This window comes from Taeniopygia guttata, chromosome 11 (genome assembly GCF_048771995.1).
Source record: "Taeniopygia guttata chromosome 11, bTaeGut7.mat, whole genome shotgun sequence".
In the NCBI taxonomy this organism is placed as follows: Eukaryota; Metazoa; Chordata; class Aves; order Passeriformes; family Estrildidae; genus Taeniopygia; species Taeniopygia guttata.
Genome location: NC_133036.1, coordinates 7,743,230 through 7,762,151, shown reverse-complemented (window position 1 = coordinate 7,762,151; position 18,922 = coordinate 7,743,230). Strand labels below are relative to the sequence as shown.

The following is an 18,922-nucleotide window of genomic DNA, read 5'->3' as shown; positions in this document are numbered from 1 at the left end:
CTAATCAACCAAATCAAGCCAAGGCTCATAGCACTGAACTTGTTACTGAAGAAGTCCAAAACCAGCCTGTGTGTATGTCCAGCATAATCTCATAATCCCCCTGACCCACAGTGACAGAACAGTGTCCCAGCCTCTTATTCTTAAAATGTTCAGTCTCACCAGTGCCAAGTAATTAAAATATTGGAAGGAAATGAGCATAAAGAGGTTTTTAGTCCTGGCTCTGACCTGTATCGAGATCTCCAATCACGTATATGCTGGCTCCGATGGGCACAGCTCCATACACAAAAGAAGAGCTAGTTGGGATACATAAATTCTGGTCATTTAGATAAATCCACCTGCAAAAACAACAATTAAAAAAAAGGATTTGATTTTTAGTGAGCACATTAAAAAAAAATAATCCAGAGTCTTTTTGCAGCTGTAATCTTTGACTCAAAAGCAGAGTGTACATATTAATTTGTTATGTAAAGGGAACATTGCATAGTTTGGGATAGTCCTGGTTTCTCCCTGCCAGGAAAAGCAGCTAGTACTGCTGTATCCTGACGTTACTTAATTTCAGAATTGCTCCACTCATCTGTGTAATCGACCTATAATAAATTATTCTTGCAGCCACACAGTATGACCTTCTGGAAGAGAGCAGGCATGTTAGAGAGCTAACTATGCCCATCAATCTTCCCTACAGAGAAAATTTTAGGCAGTTTTAAAAATAGTTTTTAAATTGTCTTTAAAGTAAACACATATAAGTTTTAATGGTTCATAGTAAGGGAAAAAACAAATTGCTGTAGCAGAACCTTGTTATTAAGCAGTGTCTCCCCCATATAATTCTTCAACTTCTTTATTAGTGCTTTATCAGGAACAACAAATCCTTGCCTGCTATGAAGAATGCAGGACTTGGCAATGCTTAACTTCAAACAAGGGATAGAAGACTGGAAATCAAAGTGGTAATGGAATTTGGAAAAGAAATGTCCTTTATCTGGAATTGCCACAGACCTTTCCAATCTCATATCAGGCTCTCTTCAATCCCTTTCCAGCTCCTACAGTAATCTTACAATTCCCCTGTGTTCACTGTAAGCACAGGCTCATTTCAACACTACATCAGCCTGATCTTTCCACCAAGTGAAGAGCAGTTTTCCTTGTTGAAGACTTTGGGAAACAGGTGGGGATGTACTCCTCATCCACGTGGGATGCTGATTTATAAAGAGGTCCCAAGAGTTATCAGCATCCACTCTCTGGTTCTGAAACAAATTCCTACCAAATGCTGCTGCACCTTTTCAGATGCTGTCACAGTTACCACACACAGACCCTGACATGTACAAATCAAGGCCATTTTAGGGGACTGCTCCTACACTTTTCATTAAATAATTTACAGAGAACATGAAGGTCTGAGAAACTTTAATTTGAAGGAAAAAGTTAGAAAATGCCCTCCCAGATACTGCTGATCTTTGAAAATTCTGCATCATCTGAACTCCTAATTCGGAAGTAAACCGTTCTTCTGGCACTGAAGGAGATGCTGCTCCATATCAATTATCTTGGAGACAGAAATCAATTTTTAAAGGGCAAATGAAAGAATTGGCTGTCCATTATTTTGTCTGTGCTGTATACTGAAGGATTAACATTCTGCACAAAGCAAGGAAATGGTTTGTAGCTGTCACAGAGGAGGACAGATGAACTAAGGAGAGAAAAGGAGAAGTTCTCTACACTGTTTCAGAAACTCTCACAGATCAAAACAACTTGCACCATATTTCATTAGCTTCCTTCCCTTACCAAGGAAGGAGAAGGGCACAGTATTTTCACTGCTTTTTAGCAGCAAGTGACCTAGAATTCTGAAAACTGAGTAAGTGGCAGAGAAATGCACAAGGAAGATTGGATTTTTTTTTTTTTTTTTTTTTAATTCTAACTATAGGACCAGGTTAAACAAAGGAAAAAAAAACTCATATCAGGAGCTTATCTGCACTAGATACTCTGGGTTTTGGAGTTCACATAAAAAACCCTAAACCCACAGGGTGAGACCCAAGAATTTTCCTACTTTGCACCACCAAAGGACAGTATTAAAGTTTCTGTAGCTGCTTTTGAAAATTCATCCTCAGGCTTTCTCAACATATATGCTTTAAAAAACAGGCACCACTTTTCAGGAACACTCACAGCAGCTTTAGCAGTTAAAACTAGGAAGGAACAAAGACAGGAAGGGCAAGGGGTCACGTTTCATCAGAATTTGACTAAGCTCCAGCTTAATGTGGGTTGTGCCTGCTGTTTGAACAGTATGGAAAAAACACCACGACCAAAAATTCACAATCTTCAGGAATCTGAAAACAGTCCTTGGAACAGAACTCTTGCGTACTTCCCTGGGATGGCTCCACTCAGAGTCCAAGAGGAGCAGGGGGAAGGCAAGTCCTGCTGCAACCACGGGCAGAAGTGATGGCTCTGAAACTGGAACAGGCTTCCACCCAATTTAAAAAAAAAGAAAGGAAAGAATCTTGATTTCTTTTAGTCTTAAAGTGAGACAAACAAAATATCCATCCACACTGCTGTAGCTGACGAGTGGGATAGGGGTAACTGCTTTATTTCCAAGTGGGAAGTAAATAAAGATGTGATACAGAGCCAACATATTCCAGACACATCACCTCAAGATCACCCAGCTGGGAGAGGAAGTTTGGAAATGAATGAAAATCCAGGTTCCTCTCATCTGACAGTGCTATCAATTAGTGTTCTCATTACATTTGCATAAGCACTTGCTTTTAATGAAATTCCTGCACACTGACTGGAAGAATGTTGCTAATTACACATACTATGTTACAAGACTATTTAGTTCACTAGTTACATGCTGCTGAAAGCTCTTTCTTATTTCCATGACGTTCCAGTAGCAAAAAGAACATTGTAAAGGATCTTTTACCAAAGTGCTGCTGCTGAAAATTCTCTTTCACTTTTATCCCCCTTAGTACCTACAAATTTTCATAATTCCTTTTTGAATCGTGAGAAGAAGGAAGAAATCCTACCCCACTTACAGACCACCAGGGAAAGGCAGCAGTGGCCATCCACCAGCAGATCTTGCAAAGAATCATGAAGTCAGTTTGGGCTGTATTAAGTATTTCCAGCCATCCACATTGAAAAGAAAAAAACTCAAGTGTGTACAGACATCATCCAATTCTCCACTCACCTACATGGTGCAAAAAGTGCATTATAAATTATGAACTCTGATAGAAAGTCTGCCCCATCAAGGTCTTGAGTATGTATTTAAGACTTCCTGCTTTTTATAGAGTAGATGAACACTGGATCACTGGGTGAAGGATACCTTCACATTTCCATCTTCCATTTTCACATTCATTAAATCTGTTTTTAGCTTGATCAATATTTAAAAAAACAGGATACAATGCACACAAAGCTCCATCTATAGCCTTTGAAAAAAAAAAAAATCTACACCCTGCAAAAACCCTGCAGTCTGACATACAGCTTTTTCTATATTTGGGTTCACTTAAATCCACTCATGCACGTGACTCTGAAGACAGCCTGACAAAACATTTATTAATACAGCAGCACTTCAAGTATGAGAATTATTTCCTACGTTACCCTGTTCACATTTCATGTGGATGCTACTATTTTGTCTCACTTCATTTATTCTATTACTTGTTTATACAGCACAGCTTAACAGGAGTCTCAATGTTTATTTTTTTGCTAGTGTGAAGATCTCAGCATATCCCCAGTCTTTGAAAAGTCTGCGTCATGGCTAAGAATAACAATTTTGAAAGACTCTGCACTGTGAGTTATTTTGGAGTAATTTACTGTCAAAGTAAACAATATTAAACAAGTCCAGTCCTTTAATCCAATTCAAGCCAGAATTATGGCAGCTTACATGAATTAATATGTTTATATACTGATGTGAGTACATCCTTAGACATTGACACTGGAGTAAAACCTGTAATTCAGACACTCAGGCTCTGGGTGCCTGGCATGATGCTCGACCCTGTGTCCTGGCAATGAGGCCTGAGGCACACATGGAAATTTGTGCAATGACACAGGTGTGCACTGCTGCACATACCTCAGCACCAACACCATCCCACAGCTGAACTCACAGTCCAGAGAGCTCTCTGCATCCACACAGAAAGGGAACATAATGGAGTTCTCCACTTAAAAACAGCTGGAAAAGCCCACAGCTCATTACAAAGTATGCAACATTGGCAAGTAACTTTTTAAAAAGTCACTGTGAATTTTGGTTTAGACTGCTAGAATTGATCTGCTACACAGATTTCTGAGGGTACCAAAACCTGGGATAACTGACAGACCCTGGAGCTGAGTGCTGGAACATAACACAGAGACACTGCACCCTCTTCTGGCTACAGCACCCTTGGGCTGAGCTGGGGCCTTCCAAACCCTGGGAGCACCATCCCCAGGCAGCAGCTGCCATCATCCCAGCCTTCCCTGGTTCCCCAGTTTCCACAGAAATGCCCACAAGCTGTGCCCTGCCAGCAGGTTCATGCTGAATTAAATTTCTAAGCTCAGACTGGGCAGTGACAGAGCAGAAAAACAAAGTCTGGTATCTCAGCTGCCCTCCCCATGTGCCTCCTCCATCAGCTCCATCAGTCACTTCTGCTGCCTCCCCTGCCCCGTGCCAGACCTCACACCACACAGGCAGCACTCAGAGCAGCTGGGGCAGCTGCAGTTTTATCACTGTTCCACTGGAATCCTGTGATAAGGATGCCCCCAAGGCCTGGGGCATGCCACCGAGCAAAGCCACAATCCCATCCCAGTGTGGCAGCAGCAGGTGGCACCACGGCCTCACCTGCAGCGCCCAGGCTGGGCCCTCCCAGCTCCCCAAACTCCACTGCATGGAAACCCAACCTGCACCAACCAGTGAAACAGGTTTGCAGCCGCTGCTGAGGAATCATGACCTTCTGAAGAACAGAATCAGGCTGGAAATATTTCAAGTAAATCCACCGAAAATAGCAGGTAGGATAGAGGGGAGCACTTCTTTCCCTTTCCAAGACCTATTGCAAAACATTAATAAGCTTCTACCATTTCCCCAGCCTCCAGAACACTAGCAAACACTAAGGGAGCATCAGCAGCAACAGCCCCTCTGATCTGTCTGCTTCTTTTAACCAATTTAAAGGATGTTTTTCTTCAGCTTCATTTGATTATAGCTAGTTTAAACATCACTTTGAACTACAGAGAAGACCTCTTCATACAGAAATTAAAGTCTCTTTACAACCACATCTTGCAAGAAAATTATATAATGAATTTACATCTACTGTTCTATTTTTGCATCCTTTTATACAGGTCACTGTCATAAATCAGCCTTGATCTTCTAATAAAACATGCTAATCTCCTTCACTTGTCAACAAGCCTTGAAACATCTGACCACAAATTCTTTCTAAAATCTAATTTATGAAAGAAGAATAATCCAATTTACATTTATATGCCAGAAAAAAGTCACTGGAGAAACCAAGGTTGTCAGTTATGACTGAAGAAAAGGGTGACTAAACAAAAATTTCAATGTAAGGTAACATTTTGAACGGTTACCACATATAGTAAGGTGGATTCCACAACCAGAGCCAAAAGATAAGAAATGAAGTAATTGGAAGCAAACTCAAAACAAACAGAAGGAGATGAGCCATGCAGTGTGGTGAGGTGTGGGATGTATAGCATCCATAGTGTCTTTCCTATGGCAAAAGCCTACATGGGTGCCATCAGCTATAAATGCCTGGAGCAGAAATGCATTAAATTTCTTATCTCTAGTTTAGGAATTCCCTAAGATGCAAATCTTTGGAGGTAGGAATGGATCATGAAGAAATATTCCTGTACATACATACATTCCTCCATAGAACCACAGGATCATTTAGGTTGGAAAAGACCTGTATTGAGCACTCAACAGGGAGCTGTGGGCACAAGTAGGGATGGGGGCAGCACTTGGGGAAATTGCAGAATGCAGGGGAAGAACAACAAACTCCCTGTGTGACCAAGGTGCTTCTCCTGTCCAGGGGCACTCAAGATCCACACGGTGGCTCCAGGGCTTTAGGCTTGGCATGTTAGAGGGGAAAGTGGAGTGGATGAGCCTTCAGTAACAGCCAAACCAGGTGACATAAAGTGAAATGAGCAACAGACACATGGCACAGACCTCATGTGATTCAGAGTGCAGGAACAAGGGGTGAGGAAGCAGGCAGATGACTGGATGGCAAGTTATTTTCTGTTTAGAGCTGCAGCCAGTTACCTTTTAAACTCATCATGATAAAATTCTGATTTGCATGTCACCATCTCGCTGGCTTGGCTGTCGTCACGACTCCTGACCCCACCAAATACATAAAGCTCAGAGGCAACTCCACAGGCCACTGCCCCAAATCTGAAAATCCAAACAAGGAAAAAATATTAATGCAGTGTATCAAAACCCTTGTGCATACCCTTCTGAACTTTATCCATCTTTTACTCTTTTATTTATTTATACACACAGATGCCTTAAATATCCAGCAAGATGAGTCATGGATATTAATTGTAAGCGCCTAATTCAGATCACAAAAAAACCCCCAAAACAGTAAAAATATTTCTGCCTAAAAATATTCTGAAGTTCCAATTGAACTATAATTTCCTGTTTTCACTTTGCATCAGAGAACTAGTGCTTGTAACGCCACGGCTATGTTTCTACAACATTTGTATTTATTGCCTGGATGCTTGTCTTTACTCAACCACATGTCAACTACAGGCACCATGACTCACAAAGACCTGGTGAGATTCATAGGCCATCTTCACAGATTCATCAGAAAAAGGACACTTTCCTCCCATCAGAGGGCTGGAAAAACAATCTAGTTCCCCCACTTCCATTTTCCCTCACCTCCTCTCTTTGAGAGGACAGATTGCTGTCCACTGCTGAGTCCTGGGGTCGTAACACTCCACAGATTCAAAGAGTTTTCCATAGGAGCCTCCACCCATTGCATAGATTTTCTTCTTCATAGCTGCATAGCAGCCAATCTTATGGAAAAAAAGGAAAATATATCTGAAATTACATACAAATGCACAGTATTGAGAGCTCAAAGCTGTCTATACACACAGAGACATTTGGGTTGCCTATACCCCATGTCAAACATGCGAGGCACAAAAATGCTCAGCCAGAGTTTTGTTTCAGTGTATAAAGACAGAAGAAGCTGCTCACTCTTATTTCATTTTGAGACTATTTGCTACAGCTTCTACTTGAAGCAAAATATTAAAATACATATTTTTATACATATATATATATATACACACATACATATATCTGCATTGACTATTTAACAAGAAGCAACACAGTAATATAAGATGTAGTTTTTACCTTTCTAACCATGGTCAAGTCTGGCTGCTTGGTCCAGGTCCGGCTATAAATATCATAGCTCTCCATAGAGATCAGCTCCCTTTCACCATCCTCACCTCCCAGAATATACAGAATCCCATCAATCTCTACCACACCAAAATTGTGTCGTGCCTAAGGAACATCAATAAAGTCAACATTGAAAAACATAACTGCCATTGTGAATAAATGAACACAATCTTATTTTTCAGAGTATCTGTCTGCACAGTGCTATTGGTATTATGCCTGGCTTTTGTTTTGGTTTTTCTTTTTTTTTTTTAACATGGTGAAGTCCTAAACACCAGCATAAGACTATTAATTTAATCAACTAAACAAAACAAAGGGTATCAAAAAAAAAAAAAAAAAAAAAAAGCAGAGCAGCAGAAGGCAGAGACCACAGAGAAATGTAAGAACAGAGCTTGGCCATATTTCAGTTCCCATAGTGGTGGTCTCCACAATGAAGCTGTTGCTTTCAGGTCCCTCTAGCAGCAAAGCCTGGACCCATTCTCTGTGCAAAGGCAGCTCTTCTATTTGGTATGTATGAGCCCAGCTACCCCTCAGTCTCACAGCAAACATATCACAAGCAGGAAATTTAATGCATCATAACTAAAATGTCACATGCCTTTGTCAACCAGAGAGTGCAAAGAGGAAAATCCTGTGGTAAACAACTTCTTAATAAACACCCTGTGCTGATTTACAAAGATAAAAACACAGGTGTATTAAGGATATATGTTTACAAATAACAAACTGTTACTTTTTGATGGAATGTAATTATGAAGAAGGAAGCATTAACTCAAACCAAACCTAAATATGTCTGTGCAAGCCAAGTTCTGTATGTTGGCCAGTCCTCTGTCCATCTTTTCTGCACAGTCCGATCCCTTTGTCCATCTCAGAGGTCTCTTGTTTTAGAAGGCCAGTACACGCAGAACATTAAGTATACTATAGGACTGATTCATTATGAAATTCCTGAAATTTTGTAGTTCATCTTACAGTTAGCTCTTCACCAATTGTTTAGTTTTTCCAGATCCAGCAGTCAGCATCAGACCACAAGAACAACAGGATATAAGCAGAAGTCAGTCTGTAGCATGATTTTGAATGTGTAAGATGCAAGCGACTGGAGATTCAGAATAAAATTTTGCAGAAGGAAAGGAACATTTTGCCAAAGTAAAAACTTAAATCCCAACAGTTAGATAGAGATCTTGCCTCATGCATTGGTGGTAAGGAACTCCATGAATTGGTGTCTGGATCATATTTCTCTCCAGAGCTTAGCGTTCCCTTGTTTTCATCCTGACCACCAAGCACAAATAAAAATCCTTCTGTAAAACAAAATGTAACATAATCTTAAGAACACGACTCTCAAGAAGAGGACCCACACTTGCACACTGAGCAAAACAACATGACTGGTGAGCTGTATTCTGGAATTCACCAAGAGATCCAGACCAGTCACAGGTCAGACTCTGGACTGGAGAAGGTAAAGCACATAGTTACATCTGACTCAAGTCTGCCCCTGCAGATACCCTTCAACATATTCAGTGATGCAGTAACTAGAATTTATGAAATACTCCTGGAGACACAGATGTAGCAGATTCCCACAAAACATTACAGGAATAGTGATTTTAAGACACTCAGATGACAGGGATTTTCACAAAATCAAGTACAGTTTTGGGCAGACAAAGGGGAAGCATGAAATAACCCCAGTGCAGTCAGTCTTGAAGAAAATATATTATTATAAGCTGTATCTCAGATTTTGAGGCACTGGTAAGTTTTGGTAACACTGACTTTACGAAGATGAAGTTCCCCTTTACCTGCTGACAATACTCCATGATTGATCCTTGGAATACTCATAGGAGCAAGTTCAATCCAGAGCTGTCTATTGGGATCATAAAGAGGACACATACACCGCATCACTGAGGTTGGTTTCCGTGATCTGAACACAGGGTGGGGAGGGAACAAACAGAAACAGAAAGACAAAGACAGAGTTTTACGAGTTCACTGTTAACACCTCGTGTCCAAAGCTGGCTTGTTCTTGTTTTCGTGTATATTCATCACGTGCCATTTCCCTGGTAAGGAGAAGACCCCCAAACCAAACATGTAAATTGAGTCTGTACACACTTGGAGACATAAAAAGCTGATTGACTTCATTCCTACTGTATCTGCCTGTAACCTTTTTTATGAACTTTGAACGAGCTAAGAAGAACTGATAGAGCGTATTAGTAATGTCTGAGTAAAGTGATTCACAAACTGACATGCAAAATGTTATCTGAGTGATTTACTACACTTCTATAAAGAGCTAACATCTAAATGCTAAATTTATTTAAACAGGACTGAATCCTCCCTTCTGCTGCAGGGAGTACTTAACAAACAAAAGGGATCCTTGTGTGGAACAGGAATTTTCAGCTTAACTCAGATGCACCAATAATGACTTTTTTTTTTTGAAACCACATCTATTATAAACAAAACTGTTTAAAGCACATGTTCATTACTTCTAAGTTTTGTTATAGATGCTTTTCAGATCATCAGAAATTATTCTGTGTTTAAGTCTATTCAGTTTAAAAAAAAAAACTAGCCAACACTTACTGAACAAACAATCCTGCTCTAAGTTTACAACACGTGGAATGTCAGAAACAAAATAACTATTTATTGCTGAATCACCCCCAAAGGTATTTTAGGTGTGTCTGACCAACGTAAAACAAACTCAATGATAGAGTATCAAGTAATAGGTGCACATTCTCTGCACTCTGTGTTTTCAGAGAGCCACGAGTGCTGGCCCTGGGACCAGCTATCATGGCACTGCGCACTTACACTCTCTCTTCGCCCCCAACAGTCACGATGCACTCGGAGTAGCCCCGGGGCTTGAAGGAGGCCAGCATGGCCTCTCCCTGCTGCGGGGGTGTCAGGGGGATGTTGTTGCACTCCTTGACGATCTCTCGGACCAGCGGCTCGCTCATCATCTGCTCGCGCAGATACGCCGCGTCCAGCCCCGACACCCACACTGCCGACATCACATCCTTCATGTGGACCTGCAGAGCCAGCACAGACACAAAATCACTCCTGGCACGGAGGCACACGGACGTGCAGATGCTTCTGTGCTTAGCAAATACTTGAGGGTTTTTGATACTGGCAAGTAATAAATTATACAAGACAGTGTTAGTAAGAAAATGCACCAAGTCCTTAAAGTTTCTCTGTAAACATGCTACTTGCTTTCCCATCATCTAAACAAGATTGTATCATCAAATGTCAAAATGGTGCTTTTTTTTCTTAATGCCTATTAAATAATGAAGGCAGCAGATAATATACCATCCACACAGCTTTCATCCTCTTACTGCAATGCCGTGGTCTGCATTTCAAGCAAAATTCAATAAATTCTATAAGATTAGTCCTGAAAGAAACAGATCTATTTCAAGCTCCCACTGAATTAGAATGAACACTCCGATTTGCGCCATGTTCAAAATACAAACATTTGGATGTCCTGACCTTTCTGGAATCTGAATCATGAGAAATCCACCTAATCACCGCTTCAAAGACGTATCTTTCGTTTCCAACATTGAGCTTTTCCATCGACAGCACTTCTTTCAGTTTTTGAGGAGTCAGTTCCAAGAATTCCTCTGTGCTGCTGACATCTCGAAAGTGAGTTTCCAGATACTCTGAGGCAAGGTAGTGAACATGATGCAAACAATAGTGCAGTGCAAAGTCCCGAATACCAATACAGTTCTCAGCAGCTATGCAACCTTCTAAAAACTCACAGCAGAGAGTTTTTAAGTCTGTAAGCAGCAGGAGATCAGCTGCCTGTACCACATCTTGGATAGTTTCTTCATTTAGCCTGATCTGCAAGAATTAATTTAGAAGTTATAGCTACTATCACTCATTTGTTCCATGACATGCCCGCATTCATTACACTCATTCTCAGTGGCTGAAAAATGGAGTATTAATGCCAATGTAAGAATCAGGAGAAACTGATATGACTGCTAACCATTAATTAATTAACACAGGGTTGGAAAGGCATTTGCTTGACAGAAATTGTGGAGCAGAAATTTTGATAAGTTCCTGAAGTAACCAACCATAAAATTGTTCATCTCATCCGGGAACCTAAAATGTGTTTTGCTGTAATAAAGATATAATTTTTTAAACCCCACATGCAGGAATGAATTTTAAGCCAAATCTGCCTTTTCTTTTTCTGCTGAAAGCTAAACTCATTCAGCAATCTCAGTCTGGTTCCAAATAAACCAGATACACCAACTTTAATTCCTGCTAAGGCTCCTGGCAGGCAGATCTGACAAGAGGCCACAGAGGTGAGCACGAGGGGCAGGGAGGGAGGGTGCCTGGTGTACTCCTGGATTACACTGAGGTGTAATCCTTACTGATGGGGTCTCCATCTCTGTGGCTACCAAAGCAGTCCTCTGTCACAGCTGACAAACACTACCTGTTTTAAAACAGGTTACTGAAGGTAGCCACCAATTTTAATACAAGCATTTGACATTGACTCTAAATTTTAAAGTCCTCCCCTGCTGCACAAGAAGAGGAGAGAACTGCAGAGCCTATTGCCTCTACTTCATAAGCACAGTCCCACTCTGCAGAACCTTTATCACAAAACTTTAAACACCTTTCAGGATAGCAGTGTTAAAATTCAAGTTATTTTGCCAAATAGTCCAGGTGAGGTTTAGGGGTTTTTTTAACACCATACCTGCCCACTGAAGATGTAGTCTAGTATCTCTTTCATTATATCAACAGATATCCCTTCGAGTTCAATCTTGTATGTTGAGCCATCATCCTTTGGAGGATTGTAATTCAATTTTGTTCTAAGAGAAGAGAAAAGGAAAAGAGCAAAGTTCAAAATCTGGGCATTGCTTGCTGTCAGTTTCTGAGGAATCTGAGATCTCAGAATATGGATGTCTTGAGCCACAACACAGATGTTAAAACCTTTCCATGTGATGGAAAAAGTGTCCTTTGAATTAGCACGTAGGTATGGCCTCTGATACTGCTCATCACATTTCCAAACTGAACAAATCCGCCAGCCTTGCAAACTACCCAGGCCATCAAAGAGCCAAAGTATGTTTTATCCCAGCTCATTCATCACAAGCATTCAAAAACTTCACTCAGACCTTCCAACAGAACAGCAGCTCTGCTGACAGATGAAACACAAGAATTTGCTTTGATAAAGGTGGGAAAAAACTCAAAGCAGAACAAAACCAAAGCTTTTTTTTATAAAGGAAGAAATAATTAGAGTTAGCAGATGTGATCAGAATATTCACTGGCAGCACAAACATTTGGATTGCATTAACATTTTGTGTAGTTTATGATGTTATCAGCCTAATGCTGTGCTTGGCTGTAACCAAGCCATGCACTCACAGTTGCAGGGAACAGCCCATGTGCTGCTCAGCAGAGCTATAAATACTCATCTACATCAGTGGACACTTCACTTACAAACCATTTCTTTAAACATACCAGGAGCACTGTGATGTGCCTGTGAATAGAATGGTGGAGGTTAGGGGAAAAGCTGAGGAAGTAATAATAGCACAGCAGACACTTTGCTTTCCACCAGCTGTCAGTGCAAACACTTCTTCCAGGAGAGACAACTTTAAGTGTTCAAAAGGGAGCAGCATCTACCAGTTTGGTGCCAACAGCCACAAGAGCTAATAAAAGATCAGTTTTAAACATATTTTTCCACAATTTGGTCAACGAAGAATACATTATACAAATACAAGAAAGTTTGTTTCCCTACTTCTGTGTATATATAGTGACCTACATCTATACCACAGCACACAAAAATAAAAGCTTTTAAAACTTTTTAACATTCATTTGAATATATTCTTAGATAGAATCAGATTCTTAATGTGAAAAGCTGTGGCTTTGCTAAGCTGAAAGTGTCCAGCCTCCTGCTATCCACACTCATGCTAAGCAAATACATAAATAGGTCTTAGCTAAGGGCAGATTCTGACTCACTTACTCATATAGGAATAAATTAAGTTTCTCACAAAATAAGCTGTAACTCACATCAAATAAAACCTTGGTCTGTAAGGAGCTATTTTTAAGTGTGAAGAAGGGCAGTAATTTTAGCCTTTTAGTTCATCATATTTGTGGTCCTGTCTTCACATCCCTTTTCTACTCTGGAGAACACCCAGAGACAGCAGTGCCCATGCACCAGGGCTGGAGCTGCTTCATGCTGTCTGTACAGCACCTGGCACAAGTTACAATACAAATAACAGCAACGGTGGCGTGGGTTAGGAAATTGTTTATTTCCTAACACCTGCAAGGAGATTAGGAAAATTAAGTGACTCCCATTAAAGCACATGCTGCAATAGCAGGCATTGATTTACAGCTTGTCAGCTGAAAACTCCTGCCCCAAATGTACATTTCCAGCAGAATGTACAAGCCTGAGCCATCCTTGCCCATGTGCAATGTGCATTTTCCATGTCTACAAGCTCCAAACGAGTCACAGAGCATATACACACAGGGCAACGTGCTTCTTTACACACATTTTCAAATCCATCCAAACTACCTCCATTTACACTTGAGTTCTGGGATTCTTGGTTTGTAACAACAGGCACTTTTGGATTCCTAGGAAAAAACTGTGTTTTCTTTTAACTTAACATAAAATGTATCAAGATTCCCAGGGTCTGGCTTCCTTCAGCAGAAAAGACAGTTGGGTGATGCCTGGGTCTCACATGAGTCAGGTACCTGTAAGTAGCTGTTATGATCAAATACACAACAGCATCTACAGAGAACCTGGGGTGTCCAACACATTGAGGGGCTTAAAATCCAAGGCGTATAATAAGCATGTTGATGCCAGCACTAATGGGGAGATTAGGAAAAGGACTTGTGCTACTTATCACTAACTTTCATCTTAGCATCACCTGTACACACCCAAGCTAAATCAGCTTATTACATGGACTTTACGCTGACGCCTCCTGGTAACAAGAAAGTGTTGTTCAGAGTTTTTGGGTCTTATCAGGGTAGATGTCCTAATTACTGTGTACTTTTTCAGACATCAACAGTTCGTGAGCTGTAAAGAAATTACCTAGGCCCTAATCCAAGGCCAAAACATGAAGGCAAAGCAGAAAAATAACCTTGAGAATAAATCAAATTACTTCAAAGTTACAGACACTCGGATCTAGGCAAACATTCACCTTATGCAAATGCTTCCCAATTCAGATTAAGTTTTGTTCCTATCATATGTCATGGGAGGCAAAGTGATGCATCTGTCACATGATTTTAATTTGTTGGTTAATAAAATATAAGGTTATTTATTTCAGTACAAGTACTTCTGAGCTATGCCAAGAGAGCAACTCCCAAAGGCAGCTGGAGACCTTGTCACTCACGTCAAAACTGCAGGACAGCTACTGGCTGTTGGGAAGAGGGGAGGAAAAATATGATGCAAGGACATATTATAACCAGGTTTGGGGCTGAAAAAGTTTAAGAAAAAAAAAATCATGAGTCCAAATGGAAAGAAAGCTGAAGGAGGAGCGAAAAGTAGGAGGTGTGCAAGCAGAGGGCAAGGAGCTACATCTCCTCTTGCATCACCCAGCATCAGCTGTGACCTGCACCCACACCTCGCCTGCAAGCTGAGGTCTGGGCATCCCTGTCATAACACCAGAGACAGAAGCAGAAAGTTTCCAAACACATTTGATCCCAGTTCAGAAAGACAATGGGCAGCACATGGAGAAATATTTAACCCTTGCCCACTATCAAATTTCATTTTAGAAAGTAAGTTACCAGCTATGTTTAAGCAGAAGCTCTCCAATCTGTCAGCATCCCAGAAGGAGGATGCCTTCTTTCTGCCATGCTCCTCCTCAGGGTGATTTATTCAGCCTGTGATTTGCGTGGCTGAGAGCTGGAAGGGGCAATCAGCAGCCCAAGGTGCAGAGATGGGCCAGCTGCAGCACAGCTGCTTCTAACACAGGCATGTGACAGCTTCCTACTGCGGACAACATTTCTAATTACTTTAAAAGCACTCCAGGCTGCCAAACCACAGCTGAAAAGGCTGCCTCAGTCGTCCTTAATTCACATAGAAGACCAGAACATCGAGATCTAGAAGGAAATAACCCTCCCAGCCAACCAAAACCCCCCATGAGCTGGCAGCAGAGCACAGGCAAGACAGACCTGGAGGAGGAAATGGAACAAGGCAACTTCTTCATCCTGTTTTCTCAAGTAATTTAATTTTGAGCAACTTGACTCCATACACATTTTAAAACAATAATTTCCACTTTTAAATTAAGACCATGATTGCAAGTTGAAATTGCTTCCAGTAACATAAAACTACTCTATAAATGCTCAACATCCATCCCAACATCTTGTGCCTCAGCAGGAAAACTGCTGGCACACACAACACCTTGGGCCAGTGGCATAAGAACAAATGGGTTGATGTTGTGTTTTGATGTTGTCTGTGTGACAAATTTAGAATCTGCTGTTCCACATCACTTAAGGAATACAATCTAATGAGTCATCTGAAATGCTCTACATGAGGCAGAATGAGGATAAAAATTCCAGTACCCCTTCTGTATACGTAAGCAGTATAAGCAAGGTGAATCCTCAAAATGAAAACACAGGCTCAGGAACTGATGTTGATAATGCTAGGGACAACAATTTACCTCTAATGACATAAAACAGATTCAAATAATAATAATTTAAAAAATTAAAAACAAGCAAAAAGCAAACCAACAGATAAATTAAGACTGTCCACAGTTCTTGTTAAAATTAGGATGGAATTTCCAACTTATTGTTACTTTAAAAGAGCAGAACAAATCAAAGCACAACCAATACTTCTGACCTTACAGTCAATCCCTGTGAAAGCACTGCTGTGGGGCAGTTAAGATTTATAAGAAGCAGGTTGAAAAAAGAATCCATGCATCTGAAAACTTGGTTTTCTTACACTTTATAGTTGAAAGTTTATAGGAGGGGAATAATCACTTTTAAATACTCAACTAGACAAAACAACAAACAAAATGAAAATTCAAGTTAAGAACTTGGCCACCACCACCACCACTTGCTTTCCTGAGTCAGACATAGTTTTGTGGGAATATTTCCATCTTTGAAATCTCCGTCTTATCTGTAAACTATTAAGAAAAGACAACTGAAGTGTTTTTACAATGGTCACATAAGTTATACAGAGAACAAGAGCACAACTCTTGGAAAGCTTTAATCCTTAGAGTGCTGGTATATTGGAACCTAAACAAATAAAGAAAACACCTGTCTGCAAAGACTGTGCCTACCAGAATGCTCCAGACCACACTCACCACAAGCAGGTTGTTGATATTTACAGTGAACAGCCATCAAAAAATCTGGGAAACAAGAGAGAGAGAGACGCTAGAGTTTGATGCTTGCAACACAAAACTTCTACCTGCTCTCACATCACCACGGTGCAAATGCAGTTCACTGACCTATTTACACTGCAGGGTGTCAGGAACCAGACAAGAGGGAGACACTTGTCTTTTGGAAAGGAGCTGTCTTCCAAATTAATGATTTCGCTCCAGATTAGCCATTAAGGGCTGGTCTATACATGCTTTGCCAGTATTGCCACACTAGCAAACTTTAATTTTCAAGCAGCAAAGCTGTCCTTCGAAACCAAAGGGCAATAAAATTGGGTTTGATGATTTATCCTTTACCTGCACCAGTGTTTTGGCCTTCTCCAGAGAGCGTCAGCATTTTAAAATGAAGTTGGACCTCCAAAAAATGGTTCCAGCAAAGACATGCACCAACCTAAAACATGCTCACAAGGATGACTCAGTCTCAAAAATGACAAGTGAGTACTTGGAGATTTTGCATCACTAAGGAGAAAACAAAAAAATCTGCTTTTAATGCAAACATAAGGTCAATTTAATCTCCTGGTCTTGGCTTCCTTATGTAGGTTTTAGTATTTCAAGTAGAAGCTTTCCATGGTGAATCTAATTAAGTCCTAGTTAGGACTGACCATTTTAATGGTGAAGTTTTTCATTTGTCTGCCTTCATCCCTGCAACATTTTCTCCCATAAAGGCTGGCCTTTCTACGTGCAAAAAAACTCCTTAATAATCACATTATTAAACAGGTCAAACATAAAAACATGATGCAGCAGTTCACTCCACCCACTGCCATCCTCCAAAAAGATATTTTACAACCAAATCAGAAGGTTTCCTTTGAGGTCGCACCCTGGCCTTTAGCACCACACATAAAAGTCAGTCTTCACCACACCCTGCAAAGGGTGCCAGCTCTCAGAGCATTTTGGCTATGCCTCTCCTGTGTCTCTCTCCTTAAGACTATCTCTAACTCCAAATTCAGATCTCAAGGCAAAGGAGTCCATTTAACAGCTCAGCACAAAAACTTGCACAAGGTGCTTTGTGTGCTTTAAGAGAAACAAAAACTTAATTTTTTCAACTATTGAAAAGTTTAAGTCAGACAAAAATGTGGTTTTCTCCCTTTCCATAAGAAAAGGAACAAGGCAATTCCTTCACCAGCAGCACAGGGGACATATATAGGGCTCATGGGCTTTGCTCAATGAAGAGCTTGTTTACCATGAAAATCCGAAATTACCCTGATTACACTGAGCTCATCCAGAGCTAGATTGCAATCTAAATTGGAAATCTACCCTCAACCAGAGTGTCTTGCCTAAACATGTGAGTTAGCCCTAAGCAGACAGAACACACACTCAACAAACCGTGCCCAGGGACAGACCCTGGCAGTTCTCAGTAGCACCAAGGACCTGATGTTTCATTTCACTTTGGGTTTCTTTAGCCAGCACAGAAATCAACCAGGCAACAGCTGAGCTTGCAAACAAGTCAAACACATGCAGTGCAGATCTGCTGCTGGGCACCTGTGGTTCTGCACCCCGTGCATGGCACAAAGCACAGCTCAGGCTCAGCTGGTTCAGCAGTTGCTGTTCATCTGTGACAGAAACACCTGCTGGGTTTAGAAAGGTGGCTTGGGTTTGGTTTTCTTCTGCTCCACTTGACACTCGAGTCCACTCACTGAACTGATGATTCCCAGCAGTGTCACACTTTTCAGAGAGCAGTTTGGAACCAGGACTTCCTAGTTCCAAAAAAACCAAGGAAAGACATTTTTGAAAGAGAGTTTTAAGCCAAGAAATGAAGACTGTCTTACTTGAAATATGTCTTCTTTCAGATTAACTCTACTTTTAAACTTGTTTAAAATGCCTTTTTAGAAGAAACAAGTACAGTGTTATACAGTACCCATGCTGCTAAATTTTCTGTTAAATATATTTAAGAAACATAATGCTCTGTAGCATGTGTCTACTAACCCAAATATTCCTGTATTATAATTATTTAGTTTTATTTAATTTTATTCAATTTTATTCCTGTAAATATTATTATTTAACGAACACCAATAGATCTGCTGGGAAAACTTTGATTAAACAGGATTTTATACCTCATTTATCCTTACAGCACATGGGAGGAATAAGCAACAAAGTTGGAGAAAGGTTTTCATAATTGATGGTAAGTATGAAGTCAAACAGACAAAATTATAAGTGCATGAGTAGTGTTGTGGAACAGCTGAAAGAAGTTTGGAATCCAGCTGAGGGAAGCAGCAGAATTCTGGATATGCCCGGAGCTGGAAAACACAGATCTGCAAGACTTTCACAGAAAGCAATGCCACAGCCAAAAGGAAAAAGGAAGCAGGAACATGGATTTCATCAG

At 40.6% G+C, this 18,922-nt stretch overlaps 1 protein-coding gene across 1 annotated transcript in view; it reads right to left on the bottom strand.

Annotated features, from left to right (window-relative positions):
* Nucleotides 1-18,922, bottom strand: part of GAN (gigaxonin) — a 39,984-nt gene that overhangs the window by 14,282 nt on the left and 6,780 nt on the right. The window contains exons 2-10 of the mRNA XM_030282039.4: nt 11,982-12,096; nt 10,775-11,125; nt 10,103-10,320; nt 9,106-9,227; nt 8,504-8,616; nt 7,286-7,435; nt 6,812-6,948; nt 6,197-6,325; nt 226-335 (exon numbers count right to left, since the gene is read on the bottom strand). Coding sequence (XP_030137899.1) covers nt 226-335; nt 6,197-6,325; nt 6,812-6,948; nt 7,286-7,435; nt 8,504-8,616; nt 9,106-9,227; nt 10,103-10,320; nt 10,775-11,125; nt 11,982-12,096 — 1,445 coding nt within the window. The remainder of the gene's footprint in view (nt 1-225; nt 336-6,196; nt 6,326-6,811; nt 6,949-7,285; nt 7,436-8,503; nt 8,617-9,105; nt 9,228-10,102; nt 10,321-10,774; nt 11,126-11,981; nt 12,097-18,922) is intronic.